General features: G+C 33.7%; 1 protein-coding gene across 1 annotated transcript in view; it reads left to right on the top strand.

Annotated features, from left to right (window-relative positions):
- Positions 1-3358: 3358 nt before the first annotated feature.
- Positions 3359-23664, top strand: part of LOC107876333 (temperature-induced lipocalin-1-like) — a 59030-nt gene continuing 38724 nt past the window's right edge. The window contains exon 1 of the mRNA XM_047415141.1: positions 3359-3778. Coding sequence (XP_047271097.1) covers positions 3410-3778 — 369 coding nt within the window. The 5' untranslated portion in view covers positions 3359-3409. The remainder of the gene's footprint in view (positions 3779-23664) is intronic.

Raw genomic sequence — 23664 nt, forward strand, 5'->3', positions numbered from 1 at the left:
ATATAGTTGGAAGCCACAAAAAGAGTGATGGGAGAAGACTATGCATCTTTGGACTCAAACAAGATGGTGTCTCAAAATAATTATATATTGTGACTATTCTTAAAATTATAAAACGCAATTACATGTAATTTGACAATTATTTTGAAATTTTCAAAATAAATTTATAGGTACATTACGTAACTTTCTTACTGAAAAGCTTGTAATTTTTTTTTTAAATTTGTAGTAATGAATCTTGTTGAATTTATTTTTATTTCAGCTACATTATAAAAATTCTTGTTGTTATTAATATTTATGTCAATATTCTTCAATTCGTAACAATAATTTTTTATAATTACAAGTAAACCTCTATATAATTATGATAAATAGGGCCGCATATTTTTACTTTTTATAGAAAATTTTAAAAGTAGCTACAAATTTTGTTTGTGGCAAGATGAATGAATTTTTAGCCATGTACAAAAGTATTTGTGACAAATACTTTATTTTATAGCTATAAATTTTCTAGCCCGTAGCTAAATATAGTTGCTCTTATCACAAGACTAGAATATAAAATAGCCACAAATTTTTAATTTTTGTAGCAAACAAATCAAGTCAATTGTCACAATAGTACACATTATGACTATAATATTAAAGTTGCTACATATTTTATTTGTCGTAGCAAAAGGGTAAAAATTACTATAAGTATGTATTTCATAGCAAGATTTTTTTACCATTACAACTACAACACAATATTTTTTATAACTATAAGTATTTATCCTTAGCCACTGACCATGTAAAATCTATAGTTAACTTTTAGTTACGTCACTTCTTGCTAAAAATGCTATGAAAAGAAATTGTGGCTAAAATGTCTAGCCATGGAGCTTTTGATATTTAGTTACAACGCATTCTGTATGCATATTTTGTAGTGATATAAGTTCATGTAATTTATCAGATTTTATTCCTCAATTATCCTATTCTTTATATGTTTTGTAACTCTTGTAACTTTTGTAACCGTTGTAACCTCTATTCTATTTATTTTCCCATTTATTCTTTCTATTCATTGCATGGAAGATCTCTTCACCTATAAATAGACGTGGTCTTACATCATCTTGATATATACAAGATAATCTAGAGTTCACAAAAGTTGGTAAAAAAGAGAGTTCATTAGTTGAAGGGAGGTGTTCTTTCTGTGGAGCTTTGAACTCAATTCTTGCCCAGAGTTGTTAAGTTGTTCTTTGTGAGAAAGCTGTTGTATCCTGGAGGGGACAAGTCAAGAAGATGACTGCTGGACTAGTGAAGTAATTTGCTGTATTGGGCTTGAATTTCCTTAAAGAGAGCGAGATATCCGCGTCTCAGAAGAAGAAGATAACTTTTCTTTTTTTCTTCACTTGTGATTTTTTCAGTTGTAATATAATTGTAATTTCACCAACACTTTCAACTTCGTGAGTCAAATTGACTGTAAATTTGAGCATAAAAACTTTTGAAAACTACGTAAGAAATATCGTAAGTCTTAATAATTGACAAATCAAAACATTTACCACATAAAATTGAAACGAGGGAGTATTATTTAGTACAAACTTCAAATTTAGTATAGTCAAAATTCAATGTGATATTGGATTATCAACTGAAAATTTTCAAAAAAGAATCATAAAACGTCTTAATTAATCATCGTCATCATCATAATTATTTTAGAATGTGTAATTCATTCCTCAAGTTAAAAGAATTTATCACTAAAATGAAAATTCTAAAAACAATTTAAGGGCCCTTCTATTATTGAATACAATTCTAGAACTTACCATTTCAATATTTTGCCAAAAGAGTCCATCTTTACACTCATAAGGTGCTCAAATGTGTACTGTCTATATCAACAAATATTCCACTTTGCATAATATCTCCTCATCCCAATAAAACTTACCAAAAAATCAACCTCAAAAAAGAGAAATTAAAAAAAATCCAAAACCTTACTTCATTAGTTCATTTTATTTATCACGTTTTATTTCATTAAAATTAATTAAATTAATCTTTAAAACTGAATTAAATTAATAACTCCCTTATGTAATCCTCAAAATCATGGGAAAAAAAATAGTAAAAGACAATAGACAGTTTGATACACTAAATTTTTGTTATGCACAAGATTCAGAGAAAGATTAAATCCTAAAGATTTATTGGATATAGTTTTATTCTGTATTCCCGCATGAATTATTTGACTGACTTGAAACTGTAATTTTTTTTATCACATGACTATTTTACTATTGTATGCAGCTTTATTCTATATTATCACACGAGATTATTTTCATGATTATTTTGAAACTGTAATTTTGACAATAATTTTACTATAATATGCAGTATTATTCTGTATTTTCATACGAGATAATTTTCCTGACTTGAAACTGTAGTTTTCTTATCACATGACAATAATTTACTATTTTATGCAGATTTGTTCTGTATTATCATATGAGATTATTTTGGTGACTTGAAACTATAATTTTTTCTAATTACATGATGATAATTTTACTAGTTATATCAAGATAGGGATACTGACTCTCTTCCCTAACCCTAAAAATCATGGGAAAAATGATACTAGTAAAAGGCAAAAGATAGTTTGATACACCAATCTCCTGTTATGCATAAGATTCAAAGAAAGAGTGAATTATAAAGGTTTATTATATACAGTTTTATTCTATATTTTCCCATGAGATTATTTTCATAACTTGTAACTGTAATTCTGTATTCCCCCATGAAATTATTTTTTATGACTTGTAACTGTAATTTTTTAATCACATGATAATAATTTTACTAGTTACATCAAGACAGGGATACTGACTCTCTTCTGTAACCCTAAAAATCATGGAAAAAAGATACTACTAAAAGACAAAGAATATTTTGATACACCAATCTTCTGTTATACACAAAATTCAAAGAAAATTGAATCATAAATATCTATTATATGCAGTTTTATCATGTATTTCTGCATGGGATTATTTTTGTGACTTGTAACTGTAATTTTCTAATCACATAATAATAATTTTACTAGTTATATCAAGAAAGGGATACTGACTCTCTTCTATAACCCTAAAAATCATAGGAAAAAAAATACTAATAAATGGCAAAGGCAAAGGGCAGTTTGATACACCAATCTTCTGTTATGCACAAGATTCGAAGAAAATTATATCATAAAGATCTATTGTATGTAATTTTATTTTATATTTTGTATGTGATTATTTTCGTGGTTGATAACTGTAATTTTCTAATCATATGATATAGTTTTACTAGTTACGTGAAGACTGAGATACTGACATTACACCCTATCACCTTTATATATCTATCTCATCCCACTAAAGCTTATCAAGAAAACAATCCAAAAGAACCAAAACCCCTTTTCCATCTTGAAGCAAAAAAAAAAAAGAAAATACATTCTTGAAATTTTGCAAAAATGACGAAAGAGGTGGAAGTAATGAAGAACTTGGATGTAGAAAGATACATGGGGAGGTGGTATGAAATTGCCTCATTTCCATCAAGATTTCAGCCCAAAGATGGAGTGGACACAAGGGCTACTTACTCTTTGAATCCAGATGGGACAATACATGTGTTAAATGAGACATGGAGTGGTGGAAAAAGAGGTTATATTGAAGGCACTGCTTATAAAGCCGATCCAAATAGTGATGAAGCTAAACTCAAAGTGAAGTTTTATGTTCCACCATTTTTGCCAATTATTCCAGTTACTGGAGATTATTGGGTTCTATATATTGATCCAGATTATCAATATGCTTTGATTGGTCAGCCTAGTAGGAATTATCTTTGGGTAAGTTCCTTCATTTTATGTTCAACCATTTTTTTTAAAAGAACTAGTTAACTTGTGATAGCTTGAAGGGAGGTGATTAACTATGACATGAAGCAACTTTAATTTATTGAGAATATGATTTAGATAGAAAGGCACGGAGGATTAGGGTAAAAAGTAATTAGTAGGAAGTATTGTGTCTTTGCAGTCATTTGGCCACAATTTTTTTTTTCTTTTTTCTAAAAAATTATTTTATTTTATTGAAAAAAGTAAAAATACGCTCCGTTTGGTCATGAATTTTTCAACTTCAACTCCAAAAGATTATTTGTAAAAGTGAAAATAAGTTTTACTTGTTTTCACTTTTTTCGCTCTTACTTATCTCACAAAATTTCAAAAACAACTTTAATTTATATTCATGGCCAAACACAACTCCAACTCCAACTCTGAAAAAAATAATTTTTATGACTAAACGGGGCCTTTATTAGTAGATAAGAGGTCTTTGTTTCGCTATTCGTGCTATTAGTTACAGTGATAGCGTTGTTAGTGTATTATCATTTGTCGTATTATTTGATAATAGTTTTGCTTATTTTATTATTTGGTGTATTAATATCTATTCTTTCTTGTTTTTTTTATTATCTTTTTTCTAGATTGTTTTTGTCTTAAAAATCTATCATAAACTACCTCTCTATCTCACCTCGAAGATAATAGTATGAACAACGTACCCTTATTATTCTCGAACCCCACTGTATGGGAATATAATGATTGTTGTAACTTGAGATAGCAAATTAAAGTTACCTATTTCTTTATTGTTCCATTTTTGTCATATTATAATGTACCCTAGGAATTTTATTGGTACTTGTTTAACAAGAGACTAAGGCTAAATATTTATTATGTTGTCAGTGTATAGAATTCTATCTCATTCAATGGCGGAATCAGAAATTTTAGGAAGGAGGAGGTTCAATAGAATAGAATCTTCTTTGAAAGTACTAAAAAGGTAATACTATTTAGCAGTTGCTGGGATTCGAACCCGAGCGTGCTGTGCCCTTGGCCTTTGACTTTTGAGCTATTTTCTTCAGATGTGTCAAAGGTGTTTAAAAATGTTATATTTAACCAAATAGAGTGTTATTGTTCGTGCCCTACTGATTATCTATTTTCGCCTAACTGTTGCTTATCGATGGAACGGGTTGCCTGATGTGTTCCACTGACGTGTTCCAAGAAAGCAGTAAAACAGAAAGTAAAAAACACAATGATTTTTACCTGAAAAATACCCGGCTCAAAAGGTGTAAAAAATCATGACCTGCACCTCTACAGGATTTAACCCCAACTTCACTAAATAACTCTGAGCCTCAACAACGACTGATTACAAAACTCTTGTAACCAACAAATAAGAATTATAAACTCTAATACCTATAACTCAACAACCAGGAATTATAAACTCTAATTCCTAACTACAGCCCCAAGGTATGCGTTCCCAAAGTCTCTGAGTTTTTCCCAACTCAAAGACTATATCCTAATTCAGTTTATAACACACTGAAACTAATAGTACATCAATAGCTCAAACACAATGAACAACTCTACAAATCAAAGCTAAAAATCTTAGCTGGATTCTATACTTAGGACCAGGTTCTTCAATGTATTTCTTCAGTGATTGAGTAGCACTTCGTGAAGTCAATCTGTTGATTGTGCTTTTTTGCTTTGTAAGTGCGTGAATTACTCTGAACGATGCATCTTCTATTTAAGCACAACGCTCAAAAGAGTCATTCTTTATTTTAAACTCCTCCTTTAATCAAAACTCTCATTACATAGAGTTCTACTTCAAGTGAGACTCCTTCTTCAAATCCAACTCTTGTCTTCTTAGTGTTGTAGTCAAACTTCAACTCTTTAAATCAACTTATATTCAAGTATTTTACTCAACCTCAACTTCTTCAATTTCTCACGTGATCAGTAGCTTGAGTATATCAGAATTAGGCTTGCTTATTCGTTCCTGACTTTCAATAATCTTTGTCTGCATCTATCAGTAAAACTTGAAACCTACCTTCCTATGCTTGGACCAGGTCAAGTAACATGTTCCATTCATGTGCCAGTCATAAAAAACTTCATTGATCTAACAAAGAGTCATTCAATTTATATGTTTCCTATCTTGCGTAAACATCTTCAATCTATAGAATCTTTCTCCTTCTACATATAGAATTCTTCAGGATATGCTCAGAAGTGAAACTCCTTCTTTATGTAGGACTCCTTTTTCAACTCAACTTGCTTTCTTTTATCATCAAGTATTTAAATCAAATTCAACTTGTTCTATTCCCCATGTGATCAGTAAGTTGAAGTTTCTAGTTGCACTGAATTAACTCATATCAACTTATTTCATTCATATTGTCATTCATCAAAACTTCAAGGTTCCAAAAAATTCCCCCTTTTTGATGATGACAATCCTCTTGTCTTTGTGCATTCAAATATCTTCACCTGTAGGCACTAAAATATAAAACACTAGAATGAAACAAGTTTGTCAATGGGTTATAAACATTACACAACCCTCTTATCTTCCCCCTTTTGGCATTATCGAAAAACTATTTCAATGCAATAATATACTAGCCAAAGTGATTTGTTATTCTTATTCATGGCCACTGGGCTATCACCAAAACAATCAGACAAAGACTTTAGCGAACCTAGTAATGTATTGAAGAGAGCAAAAATAAGAGTCAATTTAGCAAAGATAACCATTCTATTTAATTGACAGACCATGTTCCACATTAAACCTAAGATAGTACTGAACAAAGCAAAATAATTGAGCATTAAAAAAATATGGTATAAAAGTGGGACATGACTAAGGATACAAATAGTGAGGAGCTGATGAGGAGGGTGGAACAGGTGATATCAACTGTGTCAATTGATGAATGACTTCAATATTTTCATCCCTCTATCAATCAAGGTCAAGCTTCAAAGTCATGAACCTATCCTTAAGGAACTCTTAGTCCACTTCATGACTGTCTTATGCAGCTTCTAGTTTAGATTTTTTTTTCAAATGAGTGTTAGCCCTCCTTATTGAAACAGGTAGAGCAGCATGATTCATCTATTCAAGAACATCTATTTTTTTTATAAGTCAAATCCGATTTAGGACTGAGAAGTCCTAAAAAAATAACCAAGTAGGAACTAAAAGGGAAAACATGTCCCTTTTCATTCTTCAAAAACATATGTAGCATGTGATTGATGATCAAGCTTGGCAAATCCATGGTACACAACTGATATTTTGGTTGAGAAAGAAGAAGGAATTTTTGGTATAGGATTAACACATTTATGCACACCTATTTGGAGAGAATCAAAGAAAGTTTGGTCAACAATTCATTATCTTTATTAGACAATGAGAGGATGAAGTGTGTGGAATTGAACAGGTGTGCTCAACTATTTCAACTTACACAGCCTATGCTTATATCAGTGTAGAACATACCTGATAAGAAAAACTTTGTGGTCACAATTGCTTGCTTGTACCAATTTTTCTGCACAATCTAATACAAAATTAGGTTAGAAGAGTAAAAAATCTAGAATTGGGACACAACTAAATGTGCAAGACTAAATAAAATAACTTTTTAGCTAATAAGATTAAGAAGAAAAATGATTATTCTAGTCAAACATTGAGGGGAGTTCATGAAATTTTAATTATCCCCAAGTCTAACCTATTTCTTTCAAAATGCTCTCTACTTAGTGCCTTTGGTGCTTCTCCAGTCAATTAAGTAACCCACATAGTCAACATTTTTATAGCCCTCAAGAGTAAAATTACTTTCATTTGAATACCATAGTCTCAAGTCATTGATTCCCATGAGATATATCAAGATTCTTGTGACAACACCAATTCTTATGAATTACCAACAAAATTATCATCAGCTTGTGTTGGTGTTATTGATGCATCAATTTCTTGATTTGTTATTTCCCCTGTCAATATGCCCTCAGTCTATACTACAGTTAAACCAGGTGGTACAACATGTTCTTGTGCATGCTCATCAGTTTCACAGTTATCCTTTTTTTAAAAAAAAAAATCTCCCTTGCTTCCCCCTTACACGGGCACTACAAATCTAGCCATCTTTGAAATGATCCATTCCTCCTTTAAATATAGTGAGTGAAAGAAACTTTATTTTCTTCTAGTCTTATGCCTTGAGCAAGCTTTATTTATGCATAAATTTTGCTTTTCTCCTTTCACTCTCACCTACAAAACAAATTAGGGGTTAACTTTAGGCACCTAGACAAGCTTGGGTCCTTTCTTATGAGTAAATAGATGAATCAGATTTTTTCTAGCCCATACAGGCAACAGGTTATGTGACCTGTTTCTCTGACCGGATTTAGTTATCCTTTTCTTGGTCTGAGATAGTTTATTTGCCAGATTTAGACTGATAGATCTGCTTTTGGCAGTAACTGGACATTCAGTGGTTGGGTGTCCAAGGTTTCCACAAATATAGCACAAGTCTTGATAAGCATCAAGACTTTTGTGAAAACCCAAATCAGTTTTTTCACTGTGATATCTTCCACTCAACTTATGAATAATTCTTGAGGAATTTGTCCACCTGTTTGCTCTTTCAAGGTCAAGTTTTAGTTTAGAGACTTCTTGACTCAGTTTATTCACCATTTCGGTTGCATTATTGCACTCTTCTTTGTACTTGACCAATTCAAGTTCAACTTTTACTTGTTCTTTACTTTTGGTGTTTTTTCCTTTTTCATAGAGTGTCAATTTTAGAACTTCAAACTTAAGATCATTATTTGAAGAATCACGTTGCTCAACCTATTTCTTGAGAGGGCAGTTTTCCTATTCAACAGTATTCTTGCAAGCTTCTAAATCAATAAAATCAAATTTGATTCTTGCAAAACTGTTGAACAGCTCATCCCTATCCGAAGTTGATTCTTAGAAGTCATCAATTAGTGCACTCATTAAGGAAATAAGTTTTGTTTTAGAAAACAAATGCAACTTTTCTTTAAGTTCAAGTATACTTACCTTAGAAGCATCATCTTCTTCCTCCAAGTCTGAATCTCCAAGAGCCATGAGTGTTGCTTCATAAACTTCATAAGCTGCTACCATTACATATTCCTCCCTCTTTTTGGTTTCCTTTTCAGCCCTTTCCTTTCTCCATTCGATTTCCCAGACAGGATAATCCTTGATATAATGATCAGTCTTACCACACTTGTAGCATCCATTTAGATTGTTATTTGATCATTTTTTGTTACTTGTTCCCTTCTTCTTTTTAAAGAATTTGCTGAACTTCTTAGCTATAAAGGCAACTTGTTCTTTATCATGTTCAATTTCTTCATCACTGTAAGATGCCTTCAGAGCTAAGGAATCCTCTGGGGCTTCTAGCACTTTAGTTCCATCAATTTCCATTTCATAAGTTCTTAAATTCCCCACTAATTCATCCAGGGTCATGCCTGCAAGATCCTTATTTGCTTTCCTGATTGCAGTCACCTTAACATTCCACTTTGATTTTGGTAATACCCTCAGTACCTTCTCGACTTGTTCTTCTTCAGTTATAGCTTTTCCTAAGGAGGTCAGCTCATTTGTTAAGGCAGTAAGCCTTGTCATCATCTCAAGCAAGGTTTCATTCTTCTTTATATTAAATGCCTCATACTCAGTGAAGAGAAGAGAAATTCTGAGTTTTCTTACTTGAGATATGCCTTCATGGGCATTTACTAGAGCATCCCAAATTTTCTTAGCAGTGGTGCATGTTGATACCCTATTGTATTCATCAGGTCCTAATCCACAGACTAAAATATTTTTGGCCTTAGCATTTTTCTTTAATGCCAATAAGTCATCAGGAGTGAATTCACTTCTTACTTTCTTGACCTGTTTCCTATTTTATAACTTCATTGGAATAGTAGGACCACAAGTGATCGTATTCCATAACTCGTAGTTTTCCCCTTGAAAGAATGTTTCCATCCTAGGTTTCCACCAAATGAAGTGAGAACCATCAAAGAGTGGAGGTCTAATAGTGGATTGACCTTCACTATGACCAGTAGGTGGTGCGGAATTCATCGTATTGATCTTTGTCTTAGGTGCTAGCCCTTTAAGACAACCTCTCTCTGATACCACTTGTTATTGTTCGTGTCTTACTGATTATCTTATTTTTGCCTAACTGTTGCTTATCGATGGAACGGGTTGCCTGACTTGTTTCACTGACGTGTTCCAAGGAAGCAGTAAAACAGAAAGTAAAGAACACAATGATTTTTACGTGGAAAACACCTGGCTCAAAAGGTGTAAAAAACCACGACCTGCACCTCTACAGGATGTAACCCCAACTTTACTAAATAACTCTGAGCCTCAACAACGACCGATTACAAAACTCTTGTAACCAACAAATAGGAATTATAAACTCTAATCCCTATAACTCAACAACTAGAAATTATAAACTCTAATTCCTTTGACTCAACAACTAGGAATTATAAACTCTAATTCCTAACTACACACACACACCTCCCAAGGTATGCGTTCCCAAAGTCTCTGAGTTTTTCCCAACTCAAAGACTATCTCCTAATTTAGTTTATAACACACTGAAACTAATATTACATTAATATCTCAAACACAATGAACAACTGTAAAAATCAAAGCTAAAACTCTTAGCTGAATTCTATACTTAGGACCAGGTTCTTCAATGTGTTTCTTCAGTGATTGAGTAGCACTTCGTGAAGTCAATCTGTCAATTGTACTTTTATGCTTTGTAAGTGCGTGAATTACTCTGAATGTTGCATCTTCTATTTAAGCAAAACTCTCCAAAGAGTCATTCTTTATTTTAAACTCCTCCTTTAATCAAAACTCTCATTACATAGAGTTCTACTTCAAGTGAGACTCCTTCTTCAAATCCAACTCTTGTCTCCTTAGTGTTGTAGTCAAACTTCAACTCTTTAAATCAACTTATCTTCAAGTATTTTACTCAACCACAACTTCTTCAATTTCTCACGTGATCAGTAGCTTGAGTATATCAGAATTAGTCTTGCTCATTCATTCTTGACTTTCAGCAATATTTGTCTGCATCAATCAGTAAAACCTGAAACCTGCCTTCCTATGCTTGGACCAGGTCAAGTAACATGTTCCATTCATGTGTCAGTCATAAAAAAACTTCATTGATCTAACAAAGAGTCCTTCAATTTATATGTTTCCTATCTTGCGTAGACATCTTCAATCTGCAGAATCTTTCTCCTTCTACACATAGGATTCTTCAGGATATGCTCAGAAGTGAAACTCCTTCTTTACGTAGGACTTCTTTTTCAACTCAACCTGCTTTCCTTTATCATCAAGTGTTTAAATCAAATTCAACTTATTCTATTCCCCATGTGATCAGTAAGTTGAAGTTTCTAGTTGCACTGAATTAACTCATATCTACTTGCTTCATTCATATTGTCATTTATCAAAACGTCAAGGTTCCAACATAGAGCAATATTTTACTTATAAATATAATATAATTTTTCTATGAAGGGTGTTTGTCTGACCACCCTCGGTAAGCTATAGCTCCACCCCTGATCTCATCTATGAGGTAGTGATATGGACTGCGTATATTTACACTCAGATCCCACTTTGTGAAAATATATTTATTCTTTTGACACAACATCTTTATTTGTTCTAGTAGTATAACAAGTAATTTCATTTAAGAAGATTTATCCATAGATTATACATCTTTCAATTTGTTATGTTATACTTTTGACAAAAATGTTGTTTGTGAATAGATATTATGTAGGCAACCTCGTCTGATGATGATACATACAACCAACTTCTTGAGAAGGCTAAAGAAGTAGGATATGATGTGACCAAATTTCACAAGACACATCATTCTGAGAACTCAGAATCAAATGAGCCACAGAATTAAAACAGTGATCAAAATAGGCCATCTATTTAAAAAGTTACCAGAATAAGCTAAACGTAATAATTTATTACGTTTTTCACTTTTTGATTAACGGTCAACTAACAGAGTTGACTTTTACAAAAACGTAAGAATTTCTTATGTTTTACACATTTATTTGTAAAACGTAAGAAATTCTTACGTTTTATAAAAAAAATTATAAAACGTAAGAATTTCTTACGTTTTACACAATGATCAAGGAAAAATAATACAATGAGTTGTCTAATCTGTAATAAATGCATTTTTAGAAAAATGTAGTACAACTTAATTTTTACCTACGTTATTTGCTTTATTAACATGGCTCACTTTTAAAAATTGTCCACATTAACCTACAGCTTGACTTTGCTTTTAGTTTCTCTTAGGAATTCTTTTAGTTTTTTTTTTTCCCCATTTTTACTCTAGATTATGTAAATTAGGAATTTTTATATAAAAAATTATTATATTTTACACACAAAAAATATTGCTTCCTCCATTTTGAAATAAATAAATTGTTGGGGTATTTATTGGTGTTTCAAAATAAGTGAATCGTTGAATTTTTTTTCATATTTACCTTTATAATTTGACAACCAATTAACTTTTAAAAAGGCATTACCAAGGTCAGTTTTTTCTTTTCTTCTTTGGGTAAAAATGGAAATTTATGTTAAATTTATGTCTTTGATGCTTTTTTCTTAATTTGTGTGTCGAAATTCAATAATTCGCTTATTCTGAAACGGAGGGAGTAAAAATTAACAAAAGTATGTAAAATGTAAAATTTTTTTTTAAAAAAAAACTATTGATTTGTTTTGTTAATTCAAGTACTATGGAGTTAATTTTTTTGACTTCTTCTTTCATAAATAGTATTAAAAAGTTATTTTTTAGTAAAACGTATTAGAAAAATTACATTCTTTTATAATTTTGTAAAAATGGGGTAGGTTAATGTAGAGTAAAAATGGGGAAAGAAAAACCTAAAAGAATTCCTAAGAGAAACTAAAAGCAAAGTCAAGCTGTAGGTTAATGTTGACAATTTTTTAAAAGTGGGCCACGTTAATAAAGCAAACAACGTAGGTAAAAATTACGTTGTACTATATTTTTTCTAAAAATGCATTTATTACAGATTAGACAACTCACTTTATTATTTTTCCTCGATCATTGTGTAAAACGTAAGAAATTCTTATGTTTTATACCTTTTTTTTTTTACAAAACGTAAGAAATTCTTACGTTTTTGTAAAAGTCAAATCCGTTAGTTGACCATTAACAAAAAAGTAAAAAACGTAATAAATTATTACGTTTAGCCTATTTTAGTAACTTTTTAAATGGATGATCTATTTTGGTCACTTTTTTAATTTCGTGACTCATTTTGATTCCGAGTTTATATTGAGTATCCACCAGAGGGTGATAATGCACCAAAGGACACAGTAGGACTTTGGTGGCTCAAATCAATATTTGGAAGATAATCATATTAGTAAATATAGTTTTTAAGATTTAATAAAAAATTACAATACGAATTATGAGAAGTTGTCTTGTAAAAAGAGCTTGTTTTTTTAAATTCCAAATGCTAGTAAGGTTGTAATAATCTTTGGTGTGCTTGTAAAGTTGATAGTAGTATGTAGAATTAGTAGTAGTCTGGTGTTGTAAGTTTGTTAATCAATTTTGCTTATGAATTTGAGTGTGAAACATGTGGAATCTTATTTGTTTCTTTCTCTAGCATTAAGGGGTCGTTTGATTGGGAAGATTTTATCTCGGAATTTGTTACCTCACTCACAATATGAAATAAAAAAGCACTATAAATCTTAGATAAGTTATCTCGAAATGAGTTATTCTACGCATTTTATCTCAATCAAATATGGGATAAGCTCATCTTAAAATTAATCTCGAAATGAAACGTAGATCATATTGGGGGTTTGGGGGAGGGGGCGTGGAGCCAGGAATTTGTCAAAGGGGATCTTTCTAAAAAAATATTTGAATTACACACTAGGACTCGAACTTATAACTTAAATTAATTTTGAATCTTTTAGACGCTTGTCACACCCCTTTTTTAACTCCAAAAAGATAAATTTTATTTTTAAAAGGATTTTTATTATTAAAGTGACAAAAGATTGAAAATTTGTTCCGAAAAAGATTATTTATTCAAAACTCAGAGTCGCCACTTGACATAATCCGGTGTGGCAAGTCACCTTTGGAAAATCCTTTTCAAAATGATTTGACTCTTTAAAACTAGTTTGCGAACAGAGATTCCGGCTAAGGAATTCTATTGACTGAGGGGAAGGTGTTAGGCACCCCTCGATCCCGTGGTTTGACCACGGTCGCTTGGTAGAGCGTACCAGCTAATTTGACATTATAAATGTACAAACCACACAAAACAATCAATCAAACAAACAAAACAAAACCAGTCCAAAATATAGTGTTTAGTCCAATTATAGAGTCCAAAAATGAAAATGCAAAAAATATAAATCTTATTCTAAACTATTCCTAGACTAAGCTCCACCCGTCGCCTCGGGCCATCGTCACGAACGTCCCCCGGGTACAAAATACTTTGGAGCATTCCCCAGCGAATAAACAAAAATACCTCGGGGCATTCTCCGGCCAAATGAATACATTTTCTCAATCTTGTGCTCTAAAATAGAAAGAATCATTCAACAAATATTCGCACATTCAACAAATCACCCTCTTCCATTTCTACAATTTACCTACCCAAACTTAGTATTTGCCTACCCAATTAACAATCTAAACATGATACTATCAATTTCAACAATATCCAATAATGAATCAAAATTAGACAACGTTCAACTTATTCGATTATCAATTCCCCCCAAATTTCATTCACGATTGCAAAATAACAGTTCAAATTTCCATTTTTTCAACAATCTACAACCAAATAATTCCACATTAATTGTTCACATCACACCCAAAAATAGGAGAAAATTGAGACGATAACAATCAATCACACACTAAAATAAAGAATTAGCGGAAAATAACAATAAGATGAGAGATGACCTTATTTTGGAGATTTTTACCGTATTTACGAATTCAGATTGCACGATAAAAAATTTTGGAGTTGAACCAACAAATCAAGAGCAGCCAAGATGACCAAATTGATGAGCCATAACTGAAACTTTAAACCGAACCTCAAACGAGCAACCTGAAATTCGCAACTACGAACCAACTCTAGTACCAAAATCCCTCAAAATCCAATTCGAAAGGAGACCCACGATGACCCAAAAGAAAAATAGAACAGTGGTGTCGTTTGGTGCGAGTTTGAATCAGATTTTCTATCGGTTGTGTCATTTTTCGGCAAGTCTTGACGGAACAATGCCTAAACTCGCCGGAGAAACATCCCCTTTCTCCTTAATCCTTCTCTCTCTCCCCCTTCTTAATCTCTCTGTGTGTTTACTGATTCATTGAGGTGTAACAGTGAGTGTCACGTGTGTGTTTTCTGAGAGTGTGGGTATGCGTGTTACTGTGTAAAAGAAAAGAAGAAAAAAAAATGGAGTCTCTGAGTGTTTGAATGGAGAAGATGATGTTTCCTGTGTTCCTTTTCTCCCTTTTGTAAAAAAACGTCCCCCCTATGTATGTATTTTTTCCCTATGTATATGGGAGTGGCGATGGATTTGTTCTCCTGTGGGAATTTCTGTGGGTCCCCCCAAGTTGTTATCTTAGTGTGTATATGCTCTTTTCCTTTGTGGAAAAGAAATATGGGGGAGGGGTGGTTACGTGGGTGAGGTGGGGTAGGGGTGGGGTAAGGGTAGGTTATTTGCATGATTAAAACAAGATAAAATTTGTTAGAGATTTGGTAAGGATTGTTCATTTTTTTTTTGTATTTTTGTGGGGTGTAATCACATGGGTGAGGGGGTATGATAACGTGAGGTAAAAATAGATGAATTTGATTTTGGGAGGGACAAAATTAGGTGTCTACATCATGCCCCTTTTTGGGTGAAAACACAAAGTGTTTTCAGATAAAAAGTAGACAACGAGATCAAATTTTGACCCGACCATTATTCAAGTAAAGAAATAGAAAGAAGAAAGGCAACCAAGTCTTGACCTAGGACGTCCTATCTACCCAAGTTATGAGGGAATCAAGTCACATGTATCTCGAAGGGTTGGAAGGAGAGGGACTATACTGAGTTGGAGAGTCGAGTGAGGTTCCATTGAGGTTCCGGTTCGCGGCTCTTTCATTATATCAAAAATAAAAATTACAAGTTAAAACATAAATGAAATTACAAAAATCCTATCTATGCAGCTTCTTTTGGACTCTTGTCTTAAGTTTCATCACCCTATTCTTCAGGCGGGCTCCTGACTTGCAATTTCTTCAACTTGTTGCCTGACTTTCAATTTCTTCTCCCTGTTCTCCAGGTGGGCTCCTGACTTGCTATTTTTCAATTTGTTGACTTTTCATTTCTTCACCTTATTATTTGACTTTCCATTATTCGCCCTGTGCTTCGAGCGGGCTCCAATGTTGCTTGAATTATCAAAACAAAAAAGTGTGTCTCCTTACAAATGCCGCTTAAATTACCCAAATAAGAAAGTGCGTCTCCTCACAGATGTTGCTTGAATTACCAAAACAAGGAAGTGGATCTCCTTACAAATGTCGGTTGAATTACCCAAACAAGGAAGTGCGTCTCCTTACAAATGCTGCTTGAATTACCAAAATAAGGAAGTGTGTCTCCTTACTAAAGCTACTTGAATTATCAAAACAAGGAAGTGCGTCTCTTAACAAATGTCTCTTGAATTACCCAAACAAGGAAGTGCGTCTCCTTACAAATGCCACTTCAATTATCCAGACGAGGAAATGCGTCTCCTTACAAATGTCTCTTGAATTATACAGACAAGGAAATGCGTCTCCTTGATCTCCTTACAAATATCTCATGGATTAACCAAACAAGGAAGTGCATCTCCTTACAAATATTTCTTGAATTACCCAAACAAGGAAGTGTGTCTCCTCCCCAATGTGGCTTGAATTACCCAAATAAGGAAGTGCGTCTCCTCACAAATGTCACTTGAATTGCCTAAATAAGGAAGTGCGTCTCCTCACAAATACTGCTTGAATTGCCCAAACAGGGGAGTGCATCCCCTTACAAATGTTGCTTGAATTAACTAAATAAGGAAATGCGTCTCCTTACAAATGTTTCTTGATTATCCAAACAAGGAAGTGCATCTCCTTACAAATGTCGCTTGAATTACCAAAATAAGAAAGTGTGTCTCCTTATAAATACCGCTGGAATTACCAAACAAGGAAGTGCGTCTCGTTACAAATGTCGCTTGAATTCCCAAATAAGGAAGTGAGTCTTCTTACAAATACCGCTTGAATTGTCCAAAAAAGGAAGTGCATCTCCTTACAAATGTCTCTTGAATTATCCAAACAAGAAAGTGTGCCTCCTAGAGATATTGGATGATGAGTTTTACCATGGTTTTGATTACCAAACCTGTGTAACAATATTGTCTCCTATATTTGTGGAAGTGAGCATTGCAACTTTTGATGTTTGGGCTCTGAAATCCTTGATTCAAAGGTAACATATGTTCCTATTTCATACAAAGAAAACTTGTTAGTTTAAAAACATGGTGGCTGGTTTGTGGCTTTGGTTTTCATGACAATTTCTCTTGCCCCTGTCACATTAATCTTTCTTTCAACCATTAGCATATGTCATCGAATCACTGCATATTGATCCGAACTCAGATTATTAAGAGTGACTCTGAAACAGACACAGTATTTCTGTTTTGCCATGCTTCTCAGATAAACCCTTTGAACCTTGATATTTCCATAAGTTCCCAGACTTGTCTATTGATAAAAATTTTTGCATGCCTTATTTTGGATCACAATCATTTCTCTTTCATGTGCTGGCTTTTTGTCTTGCTTTGTGCAATTGAAGAAGCTGGTAGCCAGTTTTGAAATCTTTTCTCACTTGTTTCGACATAGATTTGACTCAATGACAAGAAAAAAATGACAATGATTTTTATTTGAATAACTGACTCAAGAAAGACAAAACGAAAATAAAAAGAAGAAAGAAAAGACAATGAATGTCCCCATTTGAAACAAAGAAACAAAAATTTATCTAAAAATGACAGTCAGCTCTAATGATTATGCCGTGCATTTTGGATCAGGCTGCCTGATCTTTCCATCCAAACTTTCTACCAATTGTTTTTGAGTTAATGGCCTTAAAACTGAGTTGTTTCCTAGGTCAATTGCATTTAAGACCTCATTCGGCTAGTGACACCTTGAAGGGTTTTTGCCAACAAGCCTCTCTCATTTTTCTCTCAGCTCACTATCGCCTTATGGTGCCCATGAGGGTCTTCACTAATAAGACTCTCTCATTTTTATTTCTCTCAACTTACCATCGCCTTATAGTACCCGTGAGGTTTTTCACCAATAAGACTCTCTCATTTTTATTTCTCTCCTGATTCCTTAAGCTGAGGAAGACAAGTAGTTACCAAAATGTATCATCATATCCATTGCATGCTTAGCCTTAACATTCTCAAAGATTGATCTGAAGGTCTTTCTTTGGTTGTGACTTGGCTTTTGGATAGGATTAGAAAGAACAGATAGCATGAGGCTCAAACGACACATGAAGTGGGATAGGACTTACAACTTTTGGAATCGACTCAAACAATGAGGATTAACTCATACCCCAGTTTCTTTTGACTGGCAATAAAAAATTATTTATTTGGTTGAACCGAGCCCTTAGTAGGGCAGCCCACGTATTTCACCCTCAAGAGAGAAGAATCAGGTCATGCGTAGTTCTGGCAGCTTATTTTGCATGATTTAGACTTTTGATTCTTTTTCTTTTACTGACACTCTTTTCTGTTCTTTTATTGGACACATTTTGTCTCTTTTTTCTTTTTGAAACTTTTTTAACTCTATTGTTTTGCTCGACACCTTTCTTTTGAGCTTTCCTGACTCTACTTGATTTCAAAAGAGGTGTATAAAAGAAGATAAAACTAAGGCTCAAGTAGGGTAAACAAAGGATGACACAATGTTTGGATAACAGAATAAAATGCCTTCGTCATATCAATCCTTGAAAATGCCAATACACATCATGCAATATGAAATGAAAGATAAAGATCATTTGTGATACTTTAACAACACAAACTTTAATTGAGCATGTGTGCCACTTCTTTCTTCTATATTTGTCAAATATACAACTCCACCTTTGTTGTACATCCCTCACATTGAACGACTCATGCTTTTGTGGGATTGATTTTCTTCCTGTTCCTCTTGATATAAGATCATGCAGCCACTATTTGACCTAATTGGGACATGTCTTTCGATTGATGACCAAGTTATTCTTATGACTCTCAAAATAATTGTCTTAATTTTCAAAGAAGGCTTCAACTTGTCACCAAATGTCTCAGCACTCTACCTATTTTCTCAGATGCTCTTTTTTCCTAACTTTAACTCTCTGATTCAATGCTTCATGATTAAGTTGGATTTTAAGATCTGGCTAAAAATTCCGCAGCCATGTCATAACACTAGAATCAACATAAAATATATTGTGTAAAGCAGACGAATAAACAACTTAAAATAAGACAAAACAAACAAGGGACACCACATATCATTGAAAAGAAAGATAGAAGGGTTTAAGCAAAGACGACAGGGAAACAAAACAAGATAGTTCTCGAACTACAACCCTAAAATAATTTGAAAAACAAAAAAGAAAATAAAACAAACTACCAGACCTCTTCCTAGTAGGGAGAGGGGTGACTTCTCAATTGCTTAGCCTGACAACTTAGCCACTGGTTTGCATATCAGCATAACTAGAACTTCCACCATGATCAGACACATTCCCTTCAACAAATAAGTTCTAGGTCCTCATATTTAACTCATTGTTTCCCATATATTGTGCAGTACCATGTGCTGGTGAGGAATTCTGTGGGACGGTTGAGGTGCCAATGTTTTGCACCACAATAAATTTTTCTTGAATCATCCTTTCTATTCTCTTTTCAAAGCATGACAATCCTTAATACTATAACCCTGAACATCAGAATGATATGCACATTGTACATTAGGATCAAAACATCTTGAATATGGTCAGGAGTATACCCGAGGAGAGGAGTGATCATGCCTTGCTGTGCCAATCTCTGAAATAAACTAGCATACGACTCTTCAATTATTGTGAAACTATCCCTCAATTTCTGACTCATTTCATTGTTTAACTTTGATCGAACATCGGGCTTAGAAGGGCTTTGGTATGTTTATAGAATTGGAGGATAACATTGAGGAGTTGGTGCACGCCATTGTGGGGAAGGAGAGAGTTGAACATATGGTTGTGTGCAATACACTAGATATGAAGTTAGGGAAATAGAGTATAATGGACTTTGGGAGTGATTATGGAGAGCTTGGGTATGAACTTGGGCTTGAGACTGACGGCAACGATGACATCATCTTCTTGGATGTGTCCGTTCTTCAACTACAATAGCAGTGTCATCTTTCTCATTCTTCTTCCCTCCAGGTTCCCTTAGTTGATTACAATATTTTCCCAAATGTTTCACGGATTCCTCATGCCTATCTTGCTCCTCAAATTTCGATATCTTAAAGATTGGAGGAAGGTTAGCACTTGAAGTCATGCCCCAGTCTTTGTATGAAACATCTTCTTTACCCGCAGGTCCTGGAGAATTTTTCATAGCATTTTCTATACTCTTTATTTTCCAACCATTTTCTCCGACTCTTCTGGCTCACGGGACTTCTTGTTAAGAAATTTTGGTGGTCCAGTTAACTTAAAAGCAGGCTCAGGAGTATAATAATGATCACCGAGAGTATTGAATATAGGTTCACTAGCAGCATGGGGACGCATAACCGTTGGGCAAGCCAGTGTGGAAGTCTTAGTAGAGGATTGAGCAACAAGATCACAGATGACGTGTGGTGTTGTGAATGTACCAGGCTTATGCTGAGGAGCAAGAGGGAAAGTGGTGGAAGTATTGAGATGCTTTTGGCTTGGAATGAATTCTGAGTCATGTTGCGGTGTATCAACAACAGTAGAAAACTGACTTTGAGATTTTGGTGGAAAACTTGAGGTATTTGTAAGATCAATAAAGGAAAATAGAGGAGAAGGCAACCCACTGGCCCAAGCTCGATGCAGTTCTATCATTTGTTGTCTTAGCCTCCTAATCTCTTTCTTCAAAATCTCATTTCCCAATTCTTTGTTTGATCCATGATGTCACTCTCTATATCTTTGTTGGACACAACTAACCTTTTGAACTTGGTGTGATGTGAAAGACCAGCCAGAATGCCACAAACCAACTACCTTAAACTGACTCAACAAAAAACAACAAATGTGTTAGAGTTCAACACTTTTTGAAAACCTCTTTTTCCTTTTTTGTTTTTTGAAAAAATCACCGAACCCAAAAAGGGAGCCTACGTATCTCACTCCCAAGAGAGGAGAATCAGGTGTGCGTAGTTCGTGAAGTTTTGCCAAAAGGGCCAACTAAACTCTTTTTCCTTTCTTTTTTTCTTTTTCTTGAAACTTTAAAAAGAAAAGTAAATAACACATTGTCAGAAGAATTGACGAAAATCTTTTTGCATTTTTCACGTTTAAAATTCCTATACAAAATGAAACCTATGATTACCAAAGAAAAATCTTTTTGGGTTTTCAATTTTGAATTTCATATGAAAATGAAACTTGAACCTATTAAAGAAAAATCTTTTTGTAGTTTTCTTTTAAAGATGTATATGAAAGACTTACTCTAAATAAAGATTGAAGAAAATCTTTTTGGATTATTTTGAAATAAGATCTTCGAACCAACAATAGGCTGCCTACGTATCTCACTCCCGGGAGAGGAGAATCAAGGGTGCGTAGTTCATCCATATTGGAAAATTAAGGATTAAAACGAACTAAGACTTGACTTGAGAGACGTGATTACAGACGGACGATGAGAAATAAAATCTGGTTGAGTTTTTAATTAGACACTTTACACAAAACTGATACCAACAACTATGAAAGAGAAAAAAAAATCTTTTTGGCATTTTCGCTATATGAAATGTACAAAACTTCTACCATTTTTCATTTTCTTTTATAAAAACTGCTAAAAATCTTTTTTTGAAAACTTCAAATTATGAATGAATGCTAAAGGAGACAAAGTGAGAAATCTTTTTGATGTTTTGATTTTTGAACAAATGAGTGCGAAAGGTAAAAAATTTTTGGATTGTGAAAAAAAATCAAAAGCCATAAAGAATTCTAAAAACTTATGAAACACTCCTTTTTTTTTACTCACCTTTTCTTTTTCTCCTTTTTTTTCAACACTTTCTTGTCTACACACTTTACTTCTAACACATGTTTTCCCCAAATCGGTTCGTCAAATGACCACGCTACCCTCAGAGATGCAACATTTAGTACGTACGGATGTTTTAGAGGTGAGTCTCCTACAAAGGGCCATGTGGGTCCCGCTAGGTCTTAATATGATGCAGATAATCATGTCCTAAAGGATGACCTATGCTGGATTTACTAACAAGGCTGTTCAGGAGCGTGTGTGGTTGATAGTGGCCGTGAGAGCTTTTCACCCACTCCATAACACCGACGGCTCCCCCTCCTAAAATAAGGGTGACTCAACTAGAGGTCGTGTACAACACGTGTACTACGAACTTGTTGCAGAAAGAATGACTCGAGTTATGCACATGATGCTAGATATAAAGCGGTAACACATAAGAAAAGATTGTAAACAAAGAGCACGTTGACACTCAACAATGATAAAACAATAACACAAAATAAGCAAACAAAATGTTTATACACCTATAGTGCCAAACTAAGCTGATATAACTCCAAAATAAGCTCGAATTCTGAAAAAACTCCCCAGCAGAGTCGCCAGAGATGTCACACCCCGTCTTTAACTCCAAAAAGATAAATTTTATTTTTAAAAGGATTTTTATTATTAAAGTGACAAAAGATTGAAAATTTGTTCCAAAAAAAATTATTTATTCAAAACTCAGAGTCGCCACTTGACATAATCCGGTGTGCCAAGTCACCTTTGGAAAATCCTTTTCAAAATAATTTGACTCTTTAAAACTGGTTTGCGAACAGAGATTCCAGCTAAGGAATTCTGTTGACCGAGGAGAAGGTGTTAGGCACCCCTCGATCCCGTGGTTTTACCACGGTCACTTGATAGAGCGTATCGGCTAATTTGATATTACAAATGTATAAACCACACAAAACAATCAATCAAACAAACAAAAAAAACAAGTCCAAAATATAGTGTTCAGTCCAATTATACAGTCCAAAAATGAAAATGCAAAAAATATAAATCCTATTCTAAACTATTTCTAGACTAAGCTCCACCCGTCGCCTCGGGCCTTCGTCAGGAACGTCTTTCGAGTATAATACTTCGGGGAATTTTTTGGTGAATAAACACAAATACCTCGGGGCATTCCCCGGCCAAATGAATACATTTCTCAATCTTGTGCGTTAAAATAGAAAGAATCATTCAACAAATATTCGCATATTCAACAAATCACCCTCTTCCATTTCTACAATTTGCCTACCCAAACTTAGTATTTGCCTACCCAATTAGCGATCTAAACATGATACTATCAATTTCAACAATATCCACTAATAATGAATCAAAATTAGACAACGTTCAACTTATTCGATTATCAATTCCCCCCAAATTTCATTAACGATTGCAAAATAACAGTTTAAATTTCCATTTTTCAACAATCCACAACCAAATAATTCCACATTAATCATTTACATCACACCCAAAAATAAGAGAAAATTGAGAGATAATAATCAATCACACAATAAAATAAAGAATTAGCGGAGAATAAGAATAAGATGAGAGATGACCTTATTGTGGAGATTTTTACTGCATTTACGAATTCAGATTGCACGAGAAACAATTTCGGAGTTGAACAAACAAATCAAGAGCAGCCAAGACGACCAAATTAACGAGCCACAAACGGAACTTTGAACCAAACCTCAAATGAGCAACCCAAAATTCGCAACTACAAACTAAATCTAGCACCAAAATCCCTCGAAATACAATTCGAAAGGAGACCCACGATAACCCGAAAGAAAAATAGAACAATGGTGTCGTTTGGTGCAAGTTTGAATCAGATTTGCCACTGGCGATGTCATTTTTTGG

Source organism: Capsicum annuum, chromosome 7, assembly GCF_002878395.1.
Source record: "Capsicum annuum cultivar UCD-10X-F1 chromosome 7, UCD10Xv1.1, whole genome shotgun sequence".
In the NCBI taxonomy this organism is placed as follows: domain Eukaryota; kingdom Viridiplantae; phylum Streptophyta; class Magnoliopsida; order Solanales; family Solanaceae; genus Capsicum; species Capsicum annuum.